This window comes from Lycium barbarum, chromosome 10, assembly GCF_019175385.1.
Source record: "Lycium barbarum isolate Lr01 chromosome 10, ASM1917538v2, whole genome shotgun sequence".
Classification (NCBI taxonomy): Eukaryota; Viridiplantae; Streptophyta; class Magnoliopsida; order Solanales; family Solanaceae; genus Lycium; species Lycium barbarum.
The window spans coordinates 106430497-106441167 of record NC_083346.1 but is presented as its reverse complement, the minus strand read 5'-3'; the positions used below and the strand labels follow the sequence as shown (position 1 = coordinate 106441167).

General features: G+C 36.7%; 1 protein-coding gene across 1 annotated transcript; it reads left to right on the top strand.

The window, feature by feature from the left end:
• Positions 1 to 230: 230 nt before the first annotated feature.
• LOC132615050 (E3 ubiquitin-protein ligase RHA2A-like) lies at positions 231 to 1448 on the top strand. Its single transcript, XM_060329607.1, has one exon. It carries the CDS (start codon positions 306 to 308, stop codon positions 807 to 809), a length of 504 nt encoding a protein of 167 aa, XP_060185590.1. The 5' UTR covers positions 231 to 305; the 3' UTR covers positions 810 to 1448.
• The last annotated feature ends 9223 nt before the right edge of the window (positions 1449 to 10671 follow it).

Here is a 10671-nt window from a genome sequence, read left to right as displayed (position 1 = left end):
ATTATAAGTTACAATTTTTCACCAATAAAAAATAAAAAAATCAAGTCACGTAAAGTTGAAATTGCAACAAACGCTGCGATGACACTCGAAAACAACTAATTGTCTGTCCCTCTCTATCCCTTCCCACGTAACCCACCCCTCAAAATTACACCACCCCACCCCACGCACCCCACCCACCCACCCCCAAAAAAATTCTCTATATCGTACTATATATACACTCTTTCCACATACCAAGCTTTATGTAACCGAAAACTTCAAAAACCCATCACCAAAAACCATTCAAAAATAAAATACAATCCAAGAAAATGGGATTACAAAATCAATTAACTGATGTTTCTAGTGAATCAATCCCAATTTTACTAGTAACCCTTCTTGCCAATTGCTTAACCAATCTCCGTTCACTTATTTTCACTTTCCTTCAGTTCCTTGGTTTATCGTCTTTTCAATTAAATCCGATACAAATTGAAACTGCCACTTTATATGACGTTGTTGGGTCCGGTTTAACAGGACTTGTTATGTTAGCCGAGCAACTTAATATAAACCGTGTTTTTTCATACACATTTGATGATCAAGACGATGAAGCTGCTGGTTCAAGTTGTGTTGTTTGTTTAAATAGATTGGGTGATGGTGAACATGTTAGGAAATTGGTTTGTAAACATGTTTTTCATAAAGAGTGTTTTGATGGTTGGTTAGATACGTTTAATTTTAATTGCCCGATTTGTCGGTCTTCTTTGGTTTCTGAGGAGCGCGTGGTGCTAACGCGCCGGCGAGTCGCTTGGGATGTTCTTGATTGGTTCTCCTTGAGATGAAGTGAATTTACATGGCTGGCGATTATGGTTATGATGATGATGATGCAGTAAGCGGTGGTTTGGTTGGTTCGCGGATTAAATTATCTCTTCTGGGATTAATCTTGAGGATAAGATAGAATATTTAAAATTAAGTTTGGGATTAAATTTATATTGTATTTAGTTGATGGTATAAGTTTATTCTTATATAAATTTATGTTGTCAATTAATTACGGTATAAATTTAATATCTGACTTAATTTTATGATATTTCATCTCCGCGTACTAAACGGACCCCTAAATGTGATAACACGATGGTCTTTTGGTGATGATAAGGTTTTTTTTTTTTAGAGTTCTTTTGGATACTTATTTTTGAATGGTTTTTTTGGGAATTATTTCCAGTTTTTGAGGAACTTGATGTGAAGTTCTTTTCCACTAATGTAAAAAAGAAAGGTGCCTTTTTTGTTGGTAGTCTTTGACGGGAGTAATATTTATTTTGCAATTTTCCTTTTTTCCTTTTTCTTCGTGAAAATGAGAGACTATTATGGCACAAAGCATTTATTTAGTTATGGAGTTCCTTTATTTTTAGTGAATTGTGTAACAAATAAAAGTTGTAAAATGTAGTAGTTGTTGTTTATAAGAAAATAAATACGTTTTATTCTAATACTTTCTGTTAGGAAAGTGCATCGTCAACGAGGACTTTCAGTTATATGTTGGTTCTTACAATTTCGCATATGCTTTTCTGACACAACCTTTGCAATTCTGAAGTGTAAAGATTTCAAAATTATCAATTCCAGTCCTGCTGAGAAAACAAGGAAAAGGAAAGCGAAAGTGTTCTATTTGTTTCTTTTTCGAGTTTCCATCTGTTTTTATTTAATCATTCAATTTAATCATTAGATATTTGAAATTGGATAACCGATTCAATCCGAATTCTCTTGGTGAGAATAATATTACGCCATAAAGAGGACTCGATCTCCACACTTTTTTTTTTTTTAAATATATAATGAATCTAGAGTGCGAGTACGTCCAGTAGATAATTATAGAGTCCGTTCGGCTTAGTAAAATAACACATAAGCATTACATGCCGATAAGTATTTTTTTTAAATGTTTAAATTAATTTTTTTTAAATGTTTAAATTGACTTTAAACCTAAGTAACTGTAATTTTGGGAAGAAGTGCAAAAATCAATGACAAGCACTTGATATGATAAGGGATGGAGGGTAAGTCAGAAAGATGTTTTGAAAATCAACATTAGGAATAAAACGTTATCACTTAAATTAAAAGTAATTAATTAAAAATCATAAATTAGAGATGAATCATGTACTTTTAACTTATAGACACTTGACCCATAAGCTAATAAGCTAACCAACTTTACAGAGACTTGTGGCCACAAACAACAGAAGAGAAATAGAAGCTGGCTATAACAATCAACCCCTACTTCTCCAGGGCCTATCACACGGGTTGATTACGACTTATGGGCCTTCTTTTTGGGCCCACAAAAAGTTTGGTGCTTCAAATTCCCTTTTTGTAAGGGAACAACTTTATAGAGACTTGCAAGAAAGTTTTTACCGTCACCTAATGATAGAATAAGAATAGGGAAAAGGGTCTGATTTACCCCTCTATTTTGACAAAAGGTTCATATTTATCCCCTGTTATACTATTAGGTCATTTATACTCCTACCGTTATAATAGTTGAAACATTTGCCCCTATTTTTAACCCTCTGTCCTTGATAGTATAACGGGGGGTAAATATGAACCTTTTCCCAAAGTAGAGGGGTAAATCAGGCCCTTTTCCCTTTAATTGCCGATTCTTCTATTTTTATATAACGTTGCAGGTTTCCTAACTAGTTCTGATTTGCTAAAAGAACAATATACACAATAATTTTATGCAAAAGTAAGACATTGCTTTATCCAAAAGAAGGTTTTACAATGGACATATTATAACAACAATTTATCCAAACGAGGGCATTACATTACATTCATCCAAACAAAGGAATTTAAAACAACTTCATGATAATATTTTTCAAGTTACACCAAAAACATAAATACTAGTCTCGTAAGGGCAATCACTTCATCATTGGAGCTGTAATGAAACCCACGAAAAGTGTCAATGAAACTATAATTACCATCCACATCTTTGTCACTTTGTCTTCCAAAGTTGACACTTTAATCACTTGAGAATGACTTATAACTATAATATATGCTGTTCTCACACAACCTTTGCAATTCTGGAATGTAAATGTAACATCCCGTAAATCCGAGTTAGGTGGGAATGTATGAAAACCAGTATTAAGTTGATATTTTTGCCAGATGAATCCATTCGGGATGAATTCGGGTGATAAACGGTCGTTTTGAAGCCAAACCAAAAAAAAAATAATGAAGTTTTTAAGGCTTTCTAAATTCTTCTAAGTCTGAGACAATCTGTACCTATGATCAGTTTTCGGGTATTTTCATTAGGAATTTGAGAAAACTCAAAACATAAAAGTTGTAGGTCTTTGAAATGTCTTTCCAACCATATATTATGGAGCTCAAACGGAGCTATGTACTAGAAGTTATGCCCATTTTACTAGACGCTGCGCACTCTGCGCGAAGTGCCCTTCAGGTGCGCGATCGCGCACCAGAGGCAGTGTTACTGCCTTCGCTGCGCGAAGTGGGCTTCCAGCTGCACGGCCGCGCACCGAAAACGTTGTTTTAAAAGCCTAACTTCGTTATATTCATTCCCACTTCGTTTTAAACCTATTTTTCTGAGGAAAAGAACACCAAAGAAGTCTCTCTAACCCTAAGGTGAGTCTATACACAATCTCCATCAATTATACACCAAAGTTCATCTCTTCTTGATCATAAATCATCTCTCCAAACCCTAGTTTTTCTATAAAGGGGGTATATGGGTAGAATTAGATTAAAGCTTTAATCTTTCTCATCTAAATCCATTGTAGATTGATTGTTGAACCTTGGGAATTCCGTTTTGCTAGCTTTTAGCGGGATTTAAGGTATGTCTCTCTTTTGAAAACTTATTTTGGATGAAAATCACTTTTTGAAACTATTGTTGGAAGTATAAATTTCATTCAAGGTTCTTTAATGAATGAAAAGAAAAGTAATCTTTTCATATTTCTTGAACTCTAATTCATGTCTAAATGGTGGTTAATGTGTGTGAGGGGACAAACCCACATTAAACTTAGATTGTAACAAACCCTATATATGTATATGATATTATGAGCGTTTTCCTCTATAAGAAATGCTTAATAATGATGGTTAAGGGTTGGTAATGATATTCTCATTGACGAATTAGGACATGGAAATCTTTCGTAAAGAAGTTAAACGTTTTCAAAACATTGATTGAAATGACTTATTCTTTCAATATGGCATAATGAACCTCATGACAATTGATGATGTGACTACATTACAAATGAATTATGAATTGGCTTCTATGCTATGAAAACTGGTTGTTGTGTTTTGCCTAGCTACTCGGGAGGAAGGGTAGCCACTATGGATCCTAGTGTGATAATGCCTAGCCATTCGGGAGAAAGAGTGGCCACTTTCGGGTTCGCTACCTGGGGTGTGATTATGCCTAGCTATTCGGGAGGAAGGATAGCCACCGCTGAATTTTATATTCTGGTGTGGTGCGCTGTGACAAGGGAACCTCTACGGTCACCCCTTTGATATGCTTGATTCTTAGGCCTGTATTGGCATGTGTGATATTCTTATTTTCTCATGGAATTGTTGTTGTTAATTATGATCAATTGAAAGGCATATTTGAAGTTGTGTCTTGACAAGAGGCCTTATAATGAATTTTGATAATTCAAATTGAGATACACAAACTGAATAACTGTTCTTACATTGGTTTCACATGATTTTCAGGACTGATTTCTTTATGTATTATTGTACTTTATTTTCATAGTACTTGTTGTCCCAAGGCACTCACTGAGTATGAAGTACTCAGGCATACCATTGTTGTTTTTGATGGTATGTGTTACATCCCGGAAAGTTTGCGCCACCAAGACTGTCGGCGGCTTAGTATGAGCTCAAGGGAGAGCAGAGCTATACAAGAATTAGGGATGAAGATTGTATTATCTGCGTATAAGAGTATTCATGTGACATTTGGAGATCGTATGAAATAAATAAGTTAACAAGTTACCTGATAATAGCCATCGTAACCATAAGTTAAGGTGGGGCCCACATGTCGGGATTTTATAAAGGACATATGAAGAGATATATGGGTAGTACATGTGAAGTTGAGCAAGTCCTAAGAAGGACCCTTGAGCCAAATCAAAGTGGAAGCCCTCCAAACAAATATGTGATCTGACTTCGGGAGGCCATAACCCCATCAGTGTTTGGGAATTTGGGAAAACTCTCAGAATGAAAGTTGTCGATAATTGAATTATCTTTCCAACCATAGGTCGTGGGTCTATAGGTGACGTCGGGATAAGGAGATACAAACGTTTTAAGGCAGAAAGGTCAGTGGGCTAGGCCCAATTCGAGCCCAATCGGGTTAGGCCCATGACCCATGCCTATTTAAGTGAAATTTCAGCCCTTTCTCCTCATTTTTCAGACCAAGAACACCAGAAAATTCTGGAAAGAGAGAGAGAAGAGCCTTGGAGAGAAGAAAAACCAATTTTGACCAAAATCTGAGCCCCGAATCCCGAAGCCCATGAAGAGAAAAGTGTTCTACGCTGCGTTGTCTTCAATTTGAGCTAAGAATCAACCAAGGAGAAGAGTGATAAAGTGGTGGCTGCATTCTTAAGGTATAAATAAGGTTCCTTTTCATTGTTAACGATTTTATTTAGAGTTTTAACGGATTAGAACGGAGGGAATAGCCTGATAAATTCGTTTGTTGGTATTGTGAATTATGGGACGAGATTTGAAGAGAATTTTGGATGAAAATAAATGTATTTATTTAACTTGTAAAACGTGGAGGATGTTGTTATTGATGTCGTTCATATGAATTTCGACTCCTTTACGGAAATAAAATTATTAAATAGTTATATCGCAAATTTGGTTGGTTGAGAAATTTAGAAAAATAGTGTGCGGGCTGTTTTATGGCATACGTTGGTGTTGGAAATGGTATTACTACTATTGACATTGTTGTTGATGTTGTTGGCTACTGAATTGGAATCTCGGGCTAGGCATATAAACAGGGGAAATGCTGCCCGAATTTCGGCAGAATTTAAAAGGGTTTTAATTAAAGTTTCGAGACGAACGTACGACGATGATCCTAACGATATTATGAATAATTCCATATGTAGATTACGAGGCAACGAATAATTCTCAAGCGAGTTGCGAGACGGGAAGTAAGTTGAAAGTCGAGAATCATCTTCCAGGTATGTAAGGCTTACCCTTTCTTTCTTTTGGCATATCCTAGAGCCAAACAAGGTATGATATGCTCCTTGGGGTAATTCTATTCTTCAATTCCAAGCTTGTTTACGATTCTTATTCACTTCTTGATATGAGCATACTTAATATAGTCGAGCTCATTGTATGATTGAATAACGAGCAAAGCATAAAGAATTCCTGTTCCTAAAAAGGTTCTATAAGGATTAATGTCCCTAACTTTCATAAGAGGTCTCGGATCGCTTTGATATGTTCATAAAGGTTTCCGAAATGAATAATGTCCGTAATTTTCTTGTGCTAACTCGGATTGACTTGAAACGTGTTCATGATCCTTCAAGTGTCGGTTAGTGTACTTATCTGTTGAGTCCTAAAAATTGATTTATATGCATATGGTTTTACTAATGATTTCGAGGAAATTAGTTTTATACTAAAGGAAATATAAAGTTAGACTTTCAAAACCACTCCGAAGGGGGTGCGGGATTTTACTATTTAGATTTTCAAAACCACTCCGAAGGGGGTGCGAGATTTTCAAGCCCAAGCTACTTGATGATTTCATGACGTGACTAAGTGTGCTATATAATATATGGCCTCAGCTTATGCCTGAGTGTGCTATAGCCTCAGCTTATGTCTGAGTGTACTATTTTCAAAACCACTCCGAAGGGGGTGTGAGGTTTTACTACTTCATTTCATTTACGACTTATGTTTACTTTCCATATTATTATTATTAAGCCGGAAGCGGCTGCCCGAAGGGGCCATCATTATTATGCCGGAAGCGACCGTCCGAAGGGACTATTGTGATACTATACTTATATTGTGTATTCTAGAATTTGCGTATGCTGTATTTATATTGTGCATGCTAGAATTTGGGTAAAGGCCACAGGACTTGGTTCAGAATGCTGTTTCAGGTTACTTACAGTTTGATTTCTAAACTGGTTTACTGCTGCACCTTCCTTGTGCTATGATTCAGTGTTGCTTTACATGCTCGGTACATATTCCGTACTGACTCCCTTTCTTCGGGGGCTGCGTTTCATGCCGCGCAGGTGTATACAAATGAGTAGAGGATATTGCTAGAAGATGTTCTAGCTGAATTGGTGAGCTCCATTTCCTTCCGGAGTGTTGCCGAGTCTGAGTACTTACGTTATGGTATTTCGTTTATATTAGAGACTTTGCAGACAGTGTCCTGTGGTACGTTGGTCGAGATGTCGACAAAATGATGTCAAGCGAATCATTTGTAGCTTTTAAAAGAGTATGTATTTCGGATGATTTCAATTGGTTTAAAGTACTTAATTGATTGAAAGATTTCATAATCATTATAAAGATAATGATCTCTATTTGGAAAAGTTTCATGTTTTTAAAAGTTTTTGAAATGACAGGTTTTGACAGAGCAAATGTCTAAGGGTTCGCTCGACTCTGATGAGAGTCGGGTGCCCGTTATGCCCTATTAGGATTGGGGTGTGACAGTATGTTAGGTAACGGTGAAGACCAGGTTCTTGATACTCCGGGCGTTTAGGAAGGACTTGCGGTTGCTGCTGATTTGGTGAGCCTACACATTCATTCGTGGGACACTCTATGTAACACCTCGTGCATTCGGGCTAAGATTTGACTCGTAAGACGGGGGTATAATGAACCCAATTTTAGTAGTGTATAAATGGTGTTTGAAACCCAATCAAAACATGGGAAGAGTCCTTGATCAAAGTAAAGTCGAAAGCTACCCTACGGAGCGTGTTTTCAAGTGAGTTTGCACCATATCTCAATTAAAATGAGTATACGGAAAAATCTGCAAGGAATTTGGGAACATTTCCTTCTTGAAAGTTGTAGATCTTTGAAATAACTTTCCAACGGTATATTATGGAGGTCAAACAGAAATCTGTACAAAAAGTTATGCCCGTTTTACTAAAACAGTGTTCTGTCGATTTACGGTGGAATCTACGGGCCGTAAAAATTATACGGGCCGTAGATTTGGGCCGTAAAACTAGTACAGAAATCCTAAATAACTGTAATTGATTTACGGTGGGATCTAAGGTCTGTAAAACTTTTACGGGACGTAAAATAGGGCGTAAAATGGGTCCGACAGCAATTTTAAAACTTCGTTTTAAGGCTTTTTCACTTCATTCTTCACACCCCCAAGCCCTAGAACGACCTTCTATTCTCTCCCATTATCAAGAACACCAAGGTAAGCCTATTCTAATCATTCCAAGTCAATTCTAATACATATCCTTGTAATCTAAACAAGAAATCATCATTCCTAAACTAGGGTTTTCAAGAAAACCCATCTCAAGGTTCAAGAACTCAAGATTTTGGAAATCTTCTTCAAAGTTAAAGTATTTAATTCAAGTTTGGAGCATTACCAGGTATGTAGAGTTACTATCTACGTGTGGGAACATCATTGTTCTTCCCCACGCCTCATAATCCATAAATTATTATTCTTTACGAAAACTAGGATTTCTATAGCATGCTCATAATAACCCTAGGTCCATGTCCATGATTATATTATGTATGAACTGTTATAATTCCATCATTGAGTTCTTAATATTTCTTTATGATTATTAAGAATCTGTCCGTAATCTATGAAAAACCCATATATCCCATTCCATGGGTTCATGTGTGCTAGTTTATGATATATTATGCTATTTTCAAGAAAATACTATACATGTTTTACAAGTTCATGCAAGCAAGCTATAATTCATGATATCCATGTACAAGAAAGTTATATTCATGAAAACCATGAGCAGCAAGTGCCACTTATTTTACATGTCCATGTTTTTGGGAGTTGCTTTAATTACCGAAGAGGGCTTCAGATAGCCTGAAACTACGTAGCCACCGTAGGATGAGGATCGCTCCACCCATGTCCCGGACGATCTCTCATAATGACTGGATCCGTTCATAATATTATTAAACCTCATGTCCCTGGCAAGGTATGATTATTCTGCTGGGAGGACCCAAGTACCAGACCATGTTATCGGTTATATTTACTGCTCTCCCTACTCACGATACTTTACGCATGATATATATATATATATATGTACTCATGTTCATGATCATGTTTTTAGTTTCAGTTCTTATCATGTTATTCCATGTCTCATGTTATTTCTTCAGTTGCTTTACATACCAGTACATTCAATGTGCTGACATCCCCTTTTATTTGCCCAGGGGCCTGCATTTCACGATGCAGGTACTGATTTACAGGATGACGCATCTGCTCAATAGGACAACATTCGTATCAGCTTATTGGTGAGCCCCATCTCATTCGCGATTTAGTCAACTCTTTATTTAATGATTAGCTATGCATCTAAGGTATGCTGAGGGCCTTGTCCCAGCGAGTATGTTTTTCATGCTCAGACTTATGTTGGAGGTTTCATAGACTAGACAAGTCAGTTATGTCATGTCACACTTTCGGAGTCGTATAGCCATTTTGGCTCATTCATGTTATTTCCGCACTCATGTTTAAACAAGTATTTTGATTAAGTATTATGACTTATTGCATTTTTTAAAGGCTCATCATGCATTCATATTATATTTCGCTCATGTTATGCCTCATGATGATTCATCAAGACATGTGGTTCGCTCGGTTATATGCAGTAAGGCACCGAGTGCCGTGTTTCGCCCAGGCCATGGTTCGGGGCATGACAAAACTTGGTATCAGAGCCCTAGGTTCAAGTGTCTTAGGGAGTTTATGAAACCGTTTCCAGTGGGATCACTTTTATATGTGTGTGGCGCCCACACATATAAACAGTTGACCACCAAGACAATTAGGATTGTCTCACTTCTTTTAACTCTAGATCGTGCATAAAGCTATGTTCTCAGAAATCACTCAGAGTGTGTGTTGTTTCTCATTCTACCGAATACGCCTCGTCTCAATGAATGAGGAGATGTAAATCTAATCATTATCAATGTGTTTCTTTCAAATGGAGTCATCTGGAATTATTCTAACTCGTGCCAGGAAGCTTAGAGCAGTAAGTAGCATTCTTTTTCCATCGAATTCTGAACGTATCGAATGCGTAAGTGGCGAGAAGGAAATTCCAGGCTTAAGACTTGCAAAATAGTGCATGGTGTGTTTATCAGGTGATAGTACCATTTGAAAGGCAAGTTTCAATATAGTAGTACATGTAGGTTATATACCCTATAGAATAAGTTTAATTGGACTCTTTGACCGTAGAGCTATAATATAAGGATGATGGTTCAGATTTAAGATCCCATGAGGTAACATGTTATGAAGTTAACCGCAGCAGGCATAAACTTCCACGGTAATTTTGAGCAGGAAATAGCCTAAGAGCCAACCATCTGTAATACTAGAAAGTCTTGACTTTTCTTTAAGGATATATATATTTTTGCCATATTATCTATGTACATAACTAGGAAGGGACTGATGCGATAAGAAAACCATGAGCAGACGATATTGAATTTTTTTGTAGGGTTAGTTTTAAATTATTTAAGCTTATTCAGATCAGACCTAGAGAGTATAACGTTAGTGAGTTACGACAAGAAACAGATATTACTATGAGATAAAAGATATGACAATTCCCTCTTAGGTTATGTGATTAAGTATTTATCCCTGATGTG